General features: G+C 43.9%; 1 protein-coding gene across 1 annotated transcript in view; it reads right to left on the bottom strand.

Moving 5' to 3' along the window:
• LOC138674540 (protein tyrosine phosphatase domain-containing protein 1-like) overlaps positions 1-17729 on the bottom strand; it is a 139582-nt gene that overhangs the window by 57889 nt on the left and 63964 nt on the right. The window contains exon 4 of the mRNA XM_069762362.1: positions 11927-12064. Within this exon, the coding sequence (XP_069618463.1) occupies positions 11927-12064 (138 nt within the window). The remainder of the gene's footprint in view (positions 1-11926; positions 12065-17729) is intronic.

Raw genomic sequence — 17729 nt, 5'->3', positions numbered from 1 at the left:
GTATATAGCAGCCCACGTAGTATATAGCAGCCCAGCCCACGTAGTATATAGCAGCCAATGTAGTATATAGGCAGCCCACGTAGCATATAGCAGCCCATGTAGTATATAGCACAGCCCACGTAGTATATAGCAGCCCAGCCCACATAGTATATAGCAGCCAATGTAGTATATAGCAGCCCACGTAGCATATAGCAGCCCATGTAGTATATAGCACAGCCCACGTAGTATATAGCAGCCCAGCCCACGTAGTATATAGCAGCCCACGTAGTATATAGCAGCCCAGCCCACGTAGTATATAGCAGCCCACGTAGTATATAGCAGCCCAGGCCACGTAGTATATAGCAGCCCAGCCCACGTAGTATATAGCAGCCCAGCTGCCCATGTAGTATATAGCAGCCCACGTAGTATATAGCAGCCCACGTAGTATATAGCAGCCCAAGTAGTATATAGCAGCCCAGCCCACGTAGTATATAGCAGCCCAGCCCATGTAGTATATAGCAGCGCAGCCCATGTAATATATAGCAGCCCACGTAGTATATAGCAGCCCAGCCCACGTAGTATATAGCAACCCAGCCCACGTAGTATATAGCAGCCCAGCTGCCCATGTAGTATATAGCAGTGCCACTCACTCAGGCACTGATAGGAGCTCCTCCGGAATTTGCCTGATAAGTTCAGCAGCACTGCAGCCAGCCAGGGGCGGAGATCAGAGCAGGAGAACGTGCTCTCTCCGCCCACAAACAATGTCACACTGGCTGCCTTCTCTTAACCCCTATGTGTGCCTGCCTGGCTGCACTGACTGAGTGAGAAGATGCTTGTGTCAGAGCTGGCACATAGGGATTAAGAGAACGCAGCCAGCAGTGACTTTGTGGGCGGAGAGAGCATGTTCTCCTGCTCTGCTCTCCCAGCTGTATCTATGACAGCGTGAGTGGGCCCCCCTCTCTCTCTAGGGCCCCGGCATTTGCCCAGGTGCGCCGGGTGCTGACGCCGGCCCTGCTCCACCCTCCATATTCAACCTCATCTTCATCCCTTCATATTTCCTGACATCTTACCTCATTTCTTCAAAATTCTGTGAATAAAACATGTTAAAGTTCATCACTGCATTGTCCTTTCCAGATTAACAACGTGCAGGTGGTCAAGAATTGGAGGAGAGGTTAGCAAGTAACACTATCTGCCATTGCTTGTACAGAGATCTGTACTCTCATCCCTTAGACACATCTCATCTACGTACATCAGTGGCACAATACCACTTTATGAAATTGTGACTGCAGAACAGAGTAAAACTGTTTTCATTTTTAATTTCCACTCTCCATTGTGGGGATATTAGCTTATAAATTTTAGGTTATACAGTAGTTCAACTGGACGTTACCATAGATTTGTCTTTCGGGGCATGTACATTTATCTCTGCGTGATGTTGACCAATCATATGCAGGCAACATCATGCAGGGAAGAAAAGAATACTCCCTACTCTCCTCATCAAATTCTGCAGCACCTGTCAAGATGTAGTGGTGACTGAATGACACTACTGGGCAGAACTCAAATAAGCTACAGTAGACAAGGAGGCAGAAACAAAACACTGGCTTTATTAAAATACAGAGGATTACTGTATATGCCAGAAAATAAGACTAACAGATCTTGTAATGAAAATAGCAAAAATAGATACCTGGAGACACAGCTGGATTGTTTCACAAAAGCTGTACTCCAGCTATGGCAATGCAAAGTTCAATACAAACAGAATAAACAATTTCTACTAACTACTCTTTTCTAACTTTTAATCTGGCTTCCGATAATAGGGTCGCGCTCTAGTTAAAGAACCTGCTCTACACCCTAACACAATTGAACAGCGATGTCACATTCACAGTTGTATAGCACTTAGGAGAAAGTCTGATAGCTTCTGCTTGGTTCCAATGTAGAGGAACCGAGTTTGTTGTGTTGAGCTCTTCCTTCAGGTTAACAGATCCGTCTTCTTCCAGGTCTGGGCAAGTCTCATTCCCACTTTCAATGCTGAGGGATTACTGTTACCACAGTGTTGTTTTCTCTCTCAGGTAACAGGTGCTTGGGGAGAACCATCTTGGCTGTGTGATGCGGCTCTTTCCTTCTGAGACGGTACTGGTGATTGATCCTGTTTTAATCGGGGACTATCTTTTCAGAGTGCAGCATGGTCTTTCAAAGAAACAGTCTAATTCAGCTTGTGACAGAGGCTGATCCCCTACATAGAAATACAGCAGAGCTGAGATATGTGTCAATACAAAGCCTTGCATATCACATCTCAGTGCTGTCAGCTTTCACACTTCCTTCACACTGACTCTAGTGAGATTAGGTCTGGAAGTGTTTGTAATGATACATAACTCAGCTGTGCTCTATCTCAATCTACACAGGACTTGCAGAGATCAGAGGAGACAAGGTCATGTTCCTTTCTCACCTGCATGACACTACCTCCTTGTGATTGGTCAATCTCATGCAGGGGAAGATGTACACTTTGCAAAGACAAATCTCTGGTAACACCTAATTGAACTATAATATGAATTATAACCTAAGCTTTACAAGCCAATATCTCCACAATGGAGAGGAGAAATAAAAAAAATTAAAAAATATGTTTTACTCAGCTTTGCAGCCACAATTCCACGATGTGGCCAGTTTAACATGCTCAAACTGGTGAAATGTTCTCTTTAAATGGAATCTGTCATGTGAAACAATGCCATTAACCTGCAGACATGGCACTAATCTGCACATTAACAGCGTTGTGAACCTGCGCTTCTGCGGTTTTAGTCAACGCTCTGTGCATAGAAAGCAAGAAAGCAGAAGCTGTAACCTCCATCCGGGCACTGACTTACACCTGGCCCTAATGCTGAGCGAGCTGTCAGTCACTGCATAAAGTGTGGTTAGGGCCAAAGCTCTCTATACACAGAACGGTGACTGACCCTGTGCTGGCGCCACCCCTATGACTGGAACCCAAAAGTTGCCGAAGGAACTGAAGTTAAATTCCTGTCAGCAACAGGGGTCTAAGTGCAGGCATTGGGCACATTCAGAACCTGCGGATTAAGTGCATATCTGCAGATTAATAGCATTTTTTCAAGTGGCAGGTTCCATTTAAAACAAAACAGGAAATAAATAAATCTGTGATAGAGCACCTCTGGGTGGATAGAAACTTGGCCACCGGTCCTCTATAACAGAGGTCCCCAACTCCAGTCCTCAAGGACCACCAACAGGTCATGTTTTCAGGATTTCCTTTGCATTGTACATGTGATGCAATTATTACCTGGGCAAGACTAAGGAAATCCTGAAAACATGACATGTTGGTGGGCCTTGAGGACTGGAGTTGGGGACCCCTGCTCTATAACTGTGACACCAGCTTTACTGGGATATCTACTGACCTGTTTTCTACAACGAAGTTCAGTAAAGCTGCATTTACATTGAAATATGTTTGTAAAGGCATAATCTTAAGAATGGTCATATTACAATAATTTTTCAGAGAAAACATCCTGCTAATCACTCGATGAATGAGAACAATGCACATACATTGGCTGAAATTATATTTTGTGCAGCGCAAAAGATCATTCTCAATGGTGTATCATCCTGCGTAAACAAGACTTGAACAACCAAGAACAATGGCAGTCTATCAGCACTGAACAAATTACTGACCATTTAGTGTGCATCATTTACAGTGGTCTTCTATGTAAACAGATTATTAAATAACCAACGATGGGGGAATGTTTACCGACTGGCAGTCATTTACGATTTCTCCCAGTAAGTCGACTCTTACAGCAAATTAATCCTACAAAAATGTACTCATACAAAGCAAATGTATATAAAAACTTTATTAATTCAAAATCAATAGCATGATAAATATTACAAAACATATATTGCACAACAGACAAATATAAAACCAAACAGTTAAAAAACAAAAAGTGAGAGAAGAGGATGTGCCAGATTATTACATCATAAATAGACCCATGGGAAAGATTTATGCACAAAAGTGTTCTGTGCACAAAATTTAATAGAATATATATTCAGATAGATATGTAAATATAGAAGTGTATTGAAAACATCATGAATAAACAAAAAGACTGGGGACCAAGCACCAAGAATTTATACAATTTCCATTCTCAGCCGACTCAAAAATTGCTTTGTGCATAAATCAATATGACATATAATGGTGATTAGAAATATCACTACATAAGCAAATCATATACAGTTGTGCTCAAAGGTTTCCTTCCCCCGGCAGAATTTTTGCTTTCTTGGCCTATTTTCAGAGAATATGAATGATAACATCAAAACTTTTTCTCCGCTAATGGTTAGTGGTTGGGTGAAGCCATTTATTGTCAAACTACTGTGTTTTCTCATTGTAAATCATAATGACAACCCAAAACATTCAAATGACCCTGATCAAAAGTTCACATACATTGGTGATTTTGGTCTGATAACATGCACAGAAGTTGACACAAATGGGTTTCAATGGCTACTAAAGATAACATTCTCATCTGTCTAAAACAAAAGGGGAGAAGCCAGCGCTGCTTGTGGTCAGAACGCAATACAAAAAGTGCAAATGCACATATTAATTTCTGACTGTATATCAAAATGAGACATTTAGCAAACAATTGATCAATTCTTTGAGCCACCCCGCCACGTCACGGCATTCTCTTGGGGTAGTCCTGCTCTACGATTTTTATATTCGCTATGCCATTACAGCCTCCTTAATATGTTAGGAGAAAGACCACATTAGTCCCACTCTACGTTTTTTTTGTTTTATTCACTGTGCCATTACGGCCTCCTAAATGTGTTAAAAGCGGGACCATATTGAATGCAAACCGTACCTGTAGCTTTTCCGAATCACTCCCATGGCGCCAGAAAGGGTATGCGACACACATACAGCAGCCCTGACCTGCCTTAGGCTCTGTTTAATTGTTTACCTGTGTCTCAGCCTGTCTCACTCTTCATCTGTGGCGCTGACTGGGCAGTGTGGAAGTTGGACCCGAAATGTCTGTTTGGACCTGGTCAACCTTCATCCTTACCTTCCCCTCTGACGCTATGGGAGTGATTCAGAAATGCTCTAGGTACAGTTTGCATTTAATGTGGTCTTGCTTTTAATTTATTTAGGAGGCCTTTATGGCACAGCGAATATAAAAAACGTAGCATAGGACTGCCCCATTATGAGATTGCCGTGAAGTGGCGGAGTAGCTCAAAGGATTGATCAATTGTTTGCTAAATGTCTCATTTTGAAATACAGTTAGAAATCAATATGTGCATTTGCACTTTATGTATTGCGTTCTGAACATAGGCAGCGCTGGCTTCTCCCCTTTCTTGCTTCGATATTGGTTCCGTGGCTGACCACCACTGTAGCCGTGTGTCGCCTGGTCATGTGCGCCATTCTTTCTGTGTTTCCTGTGATTGATAGGCTGCTGTACACACAAACAGCAGCCCTGCCTTAGGCTCTGTTTAATTGTGCACCTGTGTCTCAGCCTGTCTCACTCTTCATCTGTGGCGCTGACTGGGCAGTGTGGAAGTTGGACCCGAAATGTCTGTTTGGACCTGGTCAACCTTTATCCTTACCTGCCCCTGAGATGCTATGGGAGTGACTCAGAAATGCTCTAGGTACAGTTTGCATTTAATGTGGTCTTGCTTTTAATTTATTTAGGAGGCCTTTATGGCACAGGGAATATAAAAAACGTAGCGTAGGACTTTCCCATTATGAGATTGCCGTGAAGTGGCGGGGTAGCTCAAAGAATTGATCAATTGTTTGCTAAATGTCTCATTTTGAAATTCAGTTAGAAATCAATATGTGCATTTGCACATTATGTATTGCGTTCTGAACATAGGCAGCGCTGGCTTCTCCCCTTTCTTGCTTCGATATTGGTTCCGTGGCTGACCACCACTGTAGCTGTGCGTCGCCTGGTCATGTGCGCCATTCTTTCTGTGTTTCCTGTGATTGATAGGCTGCTGTACACACATACAGCAGCCCTGCCCTGCTTTAGGCTCTGTTTAATTGTGCACCTGTGTCTCAGCCTGTCTCACTCTTCATCTGTGGCGCTGACTGGGCAGTGTGGAAGTTGGACCCAAAATGTCTGTTTGGACCTGGTCAACCTTTATCCTTACCTGCCTCTCTGACGCTATGGGAGTGATTCAGAAAAGCTCTAGGTACAGTTTGCATTTAATGTGGTCTTGCTTTTAATTTATTTTAGGAGGCCTTTATGGCACAGCCAATATAAAAAACGTAGCGTAGGACTGCCCTATTATGAGATTGCCGTGAAGTGGCGGGGTAGCTCAAAGAATTGATCAATTGTTTGCTAAATGTCTCATTTTGAAATACAGTTAGAAATCAATATGTGCATTTGCACTTTATGTACTGCGTTCTGACCATAGGCAGCGCTGGCTTCTCCCCTTTCTTGCATCCTCACCTGTCTGCTTGTAATCAGTGTGTGTGCATAAAAGCTGAGTGAGTTTCTGGGATCCAGACAGACTCTTGCAACTTTCATCCAGCCACTGATGTTTCTGGATTGTGAGTCAGGGGAAAGCAAAAGAATTGTCAACAGATCTATGGGAAAAGGTGGTTGAACTGTATAAACCAGGAAAGGGATACAAATAGATATCTAAGGAATTGATAATCCCAGTCAGCAGCGTTCAAATTGTGATTAAACTTAGGATAATCAGGGGCTCTGTAAAAACAAAACCACAGTCAGGTAGACCAACAAAAAAGTCATCCACAACTGCCAAGAAAATTGTTTGGGATGCAAAGAAAAACCCACAAATAACATCAGCTGAAATACGGGACTCTCTGAAAACTAGCGGTGTGGCTGTTTCAAGATGCACAATAAGGAGGCACTTGAAGAAAAATGGGCTGCATGGTTGAGTCACCAGAAGAAAGCCATTACAGCGCAAATACCACAAAGTATCTTGCCTACAATATGCAAAACAGCACAGAGACAAGCCTCAAAACTCCTGGAACAAGGTAATTTGGAGTGATGAGATCAAAATTGAACTTTTTTGCCACAACCATAAATGTTAAATTTGGAGAGAGGTCAACGAGGCCTATGATGAAAGGAACACCATTCGTAATGTAAAGCACGGAGGTGGAGTGCTGATGTTTTGGTGATGTGTGAGCTACAAAAGCACAGGAAACTTGGTCAAAGTTGAAGGAAAGATGAATGCAGCACATTATCAGCAAGTACTGAAGGCAAATTTGCATTCATCATCCCGGAAGCTGCCCATGGAACGTACTGGGACATTCCAACATGACAATGATCCAAAACACAAGGCCAAATTGACCTGTCATTGGCTACAGCAGAACAAAGTTAAGGTTCTGGAGTGGCCATCTCAGTCTCCTGACCTCAATATCATTGAGCCACTCTGCAGAGATCTCAAGCACACAGTTTATGCTAGACAGCCCAGGAATTTACAGGTACTGGAGGCTTTTTGCCAAGAAGAGTGGGCAGCTTTACCATCTGAGAAAATAAAGAACCTGATCCACAACTACCACAAAAGATTTCAAGCTGTCATTGATGTTAGAGGGGGCAATACACGGTTTTAAAAAGTAAACTTTAAATCAGGGTCATTTGGATGTTTTGGGTGTCATTATGATTTAAAAAGAGAAAACAGAATAGTTTGTCAATAAATGGCTTCAGCCAACCACTAACCATGAGTGGAGAAAAAGTTTTCGTGTTATCATTCATATTCTCTGAAAAAAGGCCAAGAAAGGAAAAATTCAGCCATAAATTTTTAAGCACAACTGTATAAGTAAGGTGGATTGTGCTCAGATTATATATATATATATATATATATATATATATATATAATACTATATATAAAGAAACCATAAGAATAATACCAGCTTATCGTTATTAGTGATGAGCGAATATACTCGTTACTCGAGATTTCCCGAGCACGCTCGGGTGTCCTCTGAGCATTTTTTAGTGCTCGGAGATTTAGTTTTCATCACCCAGCTGAATGATTTACATCTGTTAGCCAGCATAAGTACATGTGGGGGTTGCCTGGTTGCTAGGGAAACCCCACATCTAATCAAGCTGGCTAAGAGATGTAAATCATTCAGCTGCGGCGATGAAAACTAAATCTACGAGCAGTAAAAAATACTCAGAGGACACCCGAGCGTGCTCGGGAAATCTCTAGTAATGAGTACATTCGCTCATCACTAATCGTTATCATGCTGAAAGACCCATCCACGTTTCATCTTCAATGCCCTTGTTGATGATAGGAGGTTTGCACTCAAAATCTCACGATACATGGCCCCATTCATTTTTTCATGTACACGAATCAGTCATCCTGGTCCCTTTGCAGAGAAACAGCCCCAAAGCATGATGTTGTCACCCCCATGCTTCACAGAAGGTATGGTGTTCCTTGGATGCAACTCAGCATTTTGTCTCCTCCAAACACGACGAGTTTTGTTTCTACCAAACAGTTCTACTTTGGTTTCATCAGACCATATGACATTCTCCCAATACTCTTCTGGATAATCCAAATGCTCTCTAGCAAACTTCAGAAGGGACCGGACATGTAATGGCTTAAACAGGGGGAAACGTCTGGCACTGCAGGATCTGAGTCCCTGGTGGCGTAGTGTGTCACTGATGGTAGCCTTTGTTATGGTGGTCCCAGCTCTATGCATGTCATTCACTAGGTCCCCCCATGTGGTTCTGGGATATTTGCTCACCGCTCTTGTGATCATTTTGACCCCATGGGGTGAGATCTTATGTGGAGCCCCAGATCGAGGGAGATTATCAGTGGTCTTGCATGTCTTCCATTTTCTTATTATTCCTCCCACTGTTGATTTCATGACCCCAAGCTGCTTGCCTATTGCAGATTCAGTCTTCCCAGCCTGGTGCAAGGCTACAATTTTGTTTCTGGTGTCCTTCGATAGCTCTCTGGTCTTCACCATAGTGACTGTTTGAGGTTCTGGACAGGTGTCTTTTACACTGATAGCAAGTTCAAACAGGTGCCATTACTGCAGGATAGAGGAGCCTTTTAAAGAAGAAGTTACAGGTCTGTGAGAGGCAGATATCTTGCATGTTTTTAGGTGATCAAATACTTATTTTCATCCATATTTTGCAAAATAAATCTTGCCAAATCAGACAAGGTGATTTTCTGGATTTGTTTTCTCATTTTGACTCTCAAAGTTGTGATCTACCTATGATGTCAATTACAGGCCTCTCTCATCTTTTTAAGTATGAGAACTTGCACAATTGATGGCTGACTAAATACTTTCTTTCCCCACTGTACCACTGTACCATTATAGAGTGAATGTACACAATAAAGTGTAATATCTTTGTATTGGCACAAGTATTACTACTTCCCCTTTCCAACATGGCTGCAAGAACGATGTGCACCACCTTGTGGTGCGCCTGCCTGTTCCTTCATTGTCCGCCTGGATACTATGTAAGGAGGAAGACCGGGCTGCGGGTACCTGCTTGTCAGATCCAGAACTGTTGAGGCGGCATCCCCTGTTGCTTGGGGAAGAAATGAGAAGTCAGACCAACCTCATGAATTGGGGAAGTGGAAAGAAAAAGTGGGTGCAGCAGCAGGAAGTTTGGCGCCAACCTGCTGTCAGGTGAGCGGGCAGTCAGGTGAGCGGCTCACTCCATCCCCTTGAGTACCGGAACAGCGACAGGCTGCATTGGTTGGACCCCGCCATCTGCAGAGGGACCGCTGCACTGAGAGGTGCTGTGCGTTCTGCAGTAGCTAGAGAGAGGTGTGCTCTGTCCCTCAAGCACCGGCATTGTGCAGGCCAGCATCCATTGAATCCCGCCTCCAACAGCGGTAACTAGAAAGAGAGGCAGTGTGCCCGGTGACTACCAGAGAGAAAGGTGCCCTACGCTCCGTGTCCGTGAATACAGCGCATGTGCCACATAAGGGAAACCTGGTGCGAGACAGACACTTTGTACCCTGATTTGCCAGTTCATACTTGAGGGTCTACGTTGGACCCAGAGAGCGCTGCGGCCTTTATTGTCTTGGCCGCATCTGTTTATGGACTAGAGGCTCAGCGGACGGAACCGGAGACTGACCGCTACCTCTTTCCTTGAATCCTCACATCTCAGAGAAGCCCCTTCATCCACTTCCTGCTCCAGAGATGCTCACCCCGAGACTTGGCCAGTGCTTTGCCGAAGGATACGCCTGTCTCGGTCCATGCAAAAATTGTAGGATTTTGGACTGTTCAGTGCGGCCTCCGGAGACCCACTGCTGCCATCAGAAGACAGATCCTCAGGACCTTTTAGGACAAGCACCGAGGCCAGCCGTTGTTGGCGCTATTGACTTCCCAGCAGAATTCACAGACTGGGGAACTACTGCCACGTTAAGTGATTTACAAGAACTGCCGATATCTGATTCATGGGTACTTAACTCTTCATATCCTTTGCAAATTAAACTGTTCGTTCCCTCATTTAACTGTTTACCTCCCTGCGTGGAGTATCTCAGTGTAAATTAAAATTGCTAATCCTTGCTCTGCCTCCTGTCCGTGACTGCAACCTGCAACCTGCTTACAGCTGCATCATGAACTGTGACCCCCATCGCACCTTGTGATGCTTTTCCTGGCCTCCGATGTTACGCGCATGCGTCACGTGCGGCGCTGAGTAACATGGCGACTCTTGATTGTAAATCTAATCAGCTGTGTGCCCTACATATATCAACCACGCTTCCTCCACCTTATGCACTAAGCATTTTTACAGAGCACTTTTGTGCATAAATCTTGTCCATGGGTCTATTTATGATGTACTACTCTGGTATATCCTCTCTCCTCACTTTTTATTTTTTAATTGTTTGGTTTTACATTTGTCTGCTGTGCAATGTATGTTTTTTAATATTCATCATTGTCAGGTCGCTGTTAACACCGCCGCGGCCCCTGCTGTCCGCTCTTACTTACAGTTCCACGGCGTCCCGGCGCACTCCTGTTCTTCCTCCAGCGCTCTCCCGGCCCCTGCTTCCTGTCGGGCGCGCACGCACTAGGGTCTCCTGCGCACGCGCACTCTGCCCTTTTCTCTGGACGCTCTTTCCCCTGCTCTCTGTGGTCCTGGAGGACCATGACCCGGAAGGTACGCTGCCACTCTATATTTAAGGCCTCCTCTTCCTTTTGGCTGTGCCTGTCTGTCATTTGTTTTTCTTGCAAATGCCTCTGGCTCTCTCGCTTCCTAGCGTACTCTGCGTTCTCCCAGCCGCTTGTCTCTTGTCTCTGATTTTTCGTTTCTGTGTATAATCATTGACTGTCTCCGTGCTTCCCTTGCAGCTCCAGTGCTCCTGTGCCTCCGTTTCCCCGGTGTTCCTGATCCCCTGCCTAGTCCTTCCGCCCTCGTCTCCTGCGCTTCCGTGGTCTCGTGTCCTCATCCAGTCTTCCGGTTTGTCTCTCATTTTCTGTCTGTCTTGTCTGTTTCCCGTTACCCGTTCCTCTCCTCCTTCCTCGTTTTCTTTTCCGTCGTCCCTGCCCTGACCATTTACTTTCCCTCTACTTTGGTACCGGCTGACGTACAGTAGTCTCCCCTGGGCCTGCTCCTAACGCCCTGTATAGGGAGCGATCCACCTGGTCTACTCGTCCTGGGGAGGTTCGCTGTTTCGGTCCAGTGGGTCCACTTATCTCGCTTTCCTGATCCCTTAGCATAACAATCATGCTATTGATTTTGGATTAATAAAGTTATATACATTGTCTTTGTAGCTACAGTATTTCTATATGTACTCATAGGCTGTTATATAGCGGTCTTATTGCTTGGTATTTCTTCTCTACAATAAGTTTTCCTTACAGCAAATTATTGTACTTTTGTTCCAAAGCACAGACTGAGAATAATCCATATCAATGGCCTATTGCTACCCATACTGATCAACAGAATGAATTCCAATATAGCAATCTTGGACCGATAGGCGTCTATAAATGCATTTCTTCATTCATACAAGGCATGAGTTTTATAAATAATACATGTAGTATAAATAAATTAAAAAATACCTGTGCGGCCTATTCCTGCATGGCAATGCACAGCTACCCTTCCTTCTTGCAGAGCAAATGCAATAACTTTCACCACATCCAGAATTCTTGGTACAGGAACTACCCCGAAATCAGGCAGCCCAAAATTATAGAAGAAGACTGTAAAGAACAAAGTATTATATTAGAGACAAATCAAGTATGAAACGTGACCCTGGCAACAGTAAACGTAATGTGATAATAGGAAATGGAACAAGCAAAGAGATGGATGTTTTGTAATGCTACTTACAACCAGTACCCTTCAGAGGCCTCTCATTCAGTCACATCAGACCTCTTGTAGGTGAAAACACCCTGAAACACGTCTGTAAATAGAGTCTCTGGGTTGGCTTTTGTCCTAAGTCTTGTGCAGCGGCTCATTAAAGGGTTGATAATAACTTTTATAATTGCTACTTCAAATAGGTGGCACTAGAGTTCAAGTCCTTTTGTTCTCTGAAGAGGCAATTTATATATTTCGTGTCACGCCGTTAACGGCGATAAAGGGGCAGGACGGCGTACTGGGCCCCACACCTGTCCTTGCCACTATAATGGGGCCCTGGTTTTCCCTTATCTCAGGGGTACCTCTGATGGTTAGGAGGCATGAGCTGCCAGCGTATCCCTGTCTCCTGTGCAGACCCTATTAGTGGCCTCCCCTCCCCCCCAAGGGAGGTGGACTGCTCCAGTGTATAAATACAACAATAAACAGGGTATACAGACAAGGTAACTAAAGTCACAAACTCACCAAATGCTCACACAACCACAGAGGTAACACAGAGAAGGGAAGAGAAGGAAAAAACTAGGAAGGAAAACAGGTTTAACATGCAGCCAAAACAGCAGACACCAATCTCTGTAAATAAACCTCCAAGCTCCTAATACCACACTCCTTCAACCTCCAAGCCAGGCAGCAGAACTGATCACTGACAATAGCTGTAGTCAAGGCTGGGTCTATATAGAGGAGGAGATTAAAAAAAACACTTCAGCTGAGAGACCCAGCTCTCAGCAACTCAGCAACAAGGTTAACTCCTGCACTGCTCAAAGATAAAGCCGTGTGCACTACTACTAGTGGTGCCCAGGTAGTTTCCCACACCATGTGATACTAAAAGAAAGAACCTGGCACTCAACTTAATGCTCGTGAGAATTTAATGGTAGTAGCCAAAAAAACGTTTCGGTCCTATATCTGGACCTTCATCAGTTACGTACTATGATGAAAAAGTGAATGACTGTAGTGTCATATAAGGCACAGCACTTATTCATCATAGTACGTAACTGATGAAGGTCCATATATAGGACCGAAACGTTTTTTTGGCTACTACCATTAAAATCTCACGAGCATTAAGTTGAGTGCCAGGTTCTTTCTTTTAGTTTAACTCCTGCACTGCTGGCACAAAGCAGCCAGGTCAGAATACAGGAGAAGAGCTTCTGTTCACTGTGTGTGAACGAGGCCCAGAGCGCTGCGGTTCTCTGGAACCTCTCTGTCGCGGTAGCCCCGTGACATTTCATTTCCCACGGAGCATTGCATGATGTATAAGTATCCTTATACCAGCATGGTGCTCTCCATAAGAAGATACATTACCCTTTAGATCCACTATTAGAGAACTCTCATTCAGTGAAAACAGATATACTGTTTTGCACAGATCAGATAATAATAATAATAATTTTATTTATATAGCGCCAACATATTCCACAGCGCTTTACAAATTATAGAGGGGACTTGTACAGACAATAGACATTACAGCATAACAGAAATCACAGTTCAAAATAGATACCAAGAGGAGTGAGGGCCCTGCTCGCAAGCTTACAAACTTTGAGGAAAAGGGGAGACACGAGAGGTGGATGGTAACAATTGATGCAAACGCTCCAAAACACGTCGCCCGCCAGGGCAGTGGGGATACTCGGTACCAGGTCCAGTCGCAATTAAAGGGTGGTCACGGTGGCAGCAACCCGGTCCGTGGCCCTGGGCGCCCAAGTAAAAAGGGAAATGTCTTTTAAAGGAGTTGTAATAAAGTTTGTGTTTGTGACGCCACCTGTGGTTCTCGGTCAGAGGTGAAGTGGGGTCCCCAGGGCTCCCAAGGTGTATGGCAAGGATGGTGAATGTCGGTAAATAAATGGAGGACACAAGTTGGCAACATCTTTACCTGGTTTACTGGTGGTAGCAGGTCACAGTCCAGGGTACCAGCAACAGGTGGTGATATGGTCTGGCCAGCCTGGAGGCAATGGTGGGTCCCTCTCCCAGGTGGGGTCCGTAAGCCTTCCTGCTCGCGCTTGTATGCGAGTTCTTTGCTGCCTGTTGCTCCCTGACAAAGTCCTCTCTCTCTTGTCCAGGGACAGATACTCATTTGATGGGCAGTGTGGAGTGCCCCACCAGGGCCGTGGGGTACTCGGTACCTGGTCTGGTCTTAAACGGGATATCACAGTGGCTGCGACCTAGTCCGTGGCCAGGGCCGTATTTAGAGTTTCTGCTGCCCTAGGCACTTTTAGCGCTGCCTCCCCCTCTGGTGAGTATGACACTATCGGCAGTGACTTTGGCAAGAATCGCTGTTGTGAAAGTCGCCTTTTGCAGCAGATCGGGCCGTTTTTCTGCATCTGCCACGTAACGGATCACTTACGGCAACACTGCGTTTGGTTTCATTCATTCCCTATGGGATTTGCGGTACTTGGTGTGATCTGGGAAATGCGGTGCCATACCTCCCAACTTTTGAAGGGAAAAAGGTCTAAAGGTTGCGGTGCACGTAGCAAATTTTAGGCCACGCCTCTAACCACACCCATTTTACAACTAATCACACCCATATCCAAGTCCCAACCACACCCATTTAGCACTGCCGATCACAGTTTCATATACATTTAAACCAAAAAAAATATGGCCACGTCGTGCTCCATACTGTATAATGGCCCTACATGATGTTCCATACTGTATAATGGCCACACATGATGCTCAATACTGTATAATGTCCACACATGATGCTCAATACTGTATAAGGGCCACACATGATGCTCAATACTCCTCATCAGGAGGGCGTTAAACTAGAAGAAGAGGGGACGGGAAGGAAAACATTAGACTCGAACAAAGAAGACCCAGGAAAACATACTCAGAAGGGAGGTAAGAACATTTCTAAAACAATCCACAGCAAGGAGATTGGAACAAAACAAAATCCTCTAAACTGCATGCTCGCAAACGCCAGAAGCCTGACAAACAAGATGGAAGAACTAGAAGCAGAAATATCTACAGGTAACTTTGACATAGTGGGAATAACCGAGACATGGTTAGATGAAAGCTATGACTGGGCAGTTAACTTACAGGGTTACAGTCTGTTTAGAAAGGATCGTAAAAATCGGAGAGGAGGAGGGGTTTGTCTCTATGTAAAGTCTTGTCTAAAGTCCACTTTAAGGGAGGATATTAGCGAAGGGAATGAGGATGTCGAGTCCATATGGGTCGAAATTCATGGAGGGAAAAATAGTAACAAAATTCTCATTGGGGTCTGTTACAAACCCCCAAATATAACAGAAATCATGGAAAGTCTACTTCTAAAGCAGATAGATGAAGCTGCAACCCATAATGAGGTCCTGGTTATGGGGGACTTTAACTACCCGGATATTAGCTGGGAAACAGAAACCTGTGAAACCCATAAAGGCAACAGGTTTCTGCTAATAACCAAGAAAAATTATCTTTCACAATTGGTGCAGAATCCAACCAGAGGAGCAGCACTTTTAGACCTAATAATATCTAATAGACCTGACAGAATAACAAATCTGCAGGTGGTCGGGCATCTAGGAAATAGCGACCACAATATTGTACAGTTTCACCTGTCTTTCAGTAGGGGGACTTGTCAGGGAGTCACAAAAACACTGAACTTTAGGAAGGCAAAGTTTGACCAGCTTAGAGATGCCCTTAATCTGGTTGACTGGGACGATATCCTCAGAAATAAGAATACAGATAATAAATGGAAATTGTTTAAGAACATCCTAAATAGGCACTGTAAGCGGTTTATACCTTGTGGGAATAAAAGGACTAGAAATAGGAAAAACCCAATGTGGCTAAACAAAGAAGTAAGGCAGGCAATTAACAGTAAAAAGAAAGCATATGCACTACTAAAGCAGGATGGCACCATTGAAGCTCTAAAAAACTATAGGGAGAAAAATACTTTATCTAAAAAACTAATTAAAGCTGCCAAAAAGGAAACAGAGAAGCACATTGCTAAGGAGAGTAAAACTAATCCCAAACTGTTCTTCAACTATATCAATAGTAAAAGAATAAAAACTGAAAATGTAGGCCCCTTAAAAAATAGTGAGGAAAGAATGGTTGTAGATGACGAGGAAAAAGCTAACATATTAAACACCTTCTTCTCCACGGTATTCACGGTGGAAAATGAAATGCTAGGTGAAATCCCAAGAAACAATGAAAACCCTATATTAAGGGTCACCAATCTAACCCAAGAAGAGGTGCGAAACTGGCTAAATAAGATTAAAATAGATAAATCTCCGGGTCCGGATGGCATACACCCACGAGTACTAAGAGAACTAAGTAATGTAATAGATAAACCATTATTTCTTATTTTTAGGGACTCTATAGCGACGGGGTCTATTCCGCAGGACTGGCGCATAGCAAATGTGGTGCCAATATTCAAAAAGGGCTCTAAAAGTGAACCTGGAAATTATAGGCCAGTAAGTCTAACCTCTATTGTTGGTAAAATTTTTGAAGGGTTTCTGAGAGATGTTATTCTGGATTATCTCAATGAGAATAACTGTTTAACTCCATATCAGCATGGGTTTATGAGAAATCGCTCCTGTCAAACCAATCTAATCAGTTTTTATGAAGAGGTAAGCTATAGGCTGGACCATGGTGAGTCATTGGACGTGGTATATCTCGATTTTTCCAAAGCGTTTGATACCGTGCCGCACAAGAGGTTGGTGCACAAAATGAGAATGCTTGGTCTGGGGGAAAATGTGTGTAAATGGGTTAGTAACTGGCTTAGTGATAGAAAGCAGAGGGTGGTTATAAATGGTATAGTCTCTAACTGGGTCGCAGTGACCAGTGGGGTACCGCAGGGGTCGGTATTGGGACCTGTTCTCTTCAACATATTCATTAATGATCTGGTAGAAGGTTTACACAGTAAAATATCGATATTTGCAGATGATACAAAACTAATGTAAAGCAGTTAATACAAGAGAAGATAGTATTCTGCTACAGATGGATCTGGATAGGTTGGAAACTTGGGCTGAAAGGTGGCAGATGAGGTTTAACAATGATAAATGTAAGGTTATACACATGGGAAGAAGGAATCAATATCACCATTACACACTGAACGGGAAACCACTGGGTAAATCTGACAGGGAGAAGGACTTGGGGATCCTAGTTAATGATAAACTTATCTGGAGCAGCCAGTGCCAGACAGCAGCTGCCAAGGCAAACAGGATCATGGGGTGCATTAAAAGAGGTCTGGATACACATGATGAGAGCATTATACTGCCTCTGTACAAATCCCTAGTTAGACCGTACATGGAGTACTGTGTCCAGTTTTGGGCACCGGTGCTCATGAAGGATATAATGGAACTATAGAGTACAAAGGAGGGCAACAAAATTAATAAAGGGGATGGGAGAACTACAATACCCAGATAGATTAGCGAAATTAGGATTATTTAGTCTAGAAAAAGGACGACTGAGGGGCGATCTAATAACCATGTATAAGTATATAAGGGGACAATACAAATATCTCGCTGAGGATCTGTTTATACCAAGGAAGGTGACGGGCACAAGGGGGCATTCTTTGCGTCTGGAGGAGAGAAGGTTTTTCCA

The sequence above is a fragment of the Ranitomeya imitator genome, chromosome 4, assembly GCF_032444005.1.
Source record: "Ranitomeya imitator isolate aRanImi1 chromosome 4, aRanImi1.pri, whole genome shotgun sequence".
Lineage (NCBI taxonomy): Eukaryota > Metazoa > Chordata > Amphibia > Anura > Dendrobatidae > Ranitomeya > Ranitomeya imitator.
The sequence above is the reverse complement of the archived record's forward strand: the minus strand, read 5'-3'. Positions and strand labels throughout refer to the sequence as shown.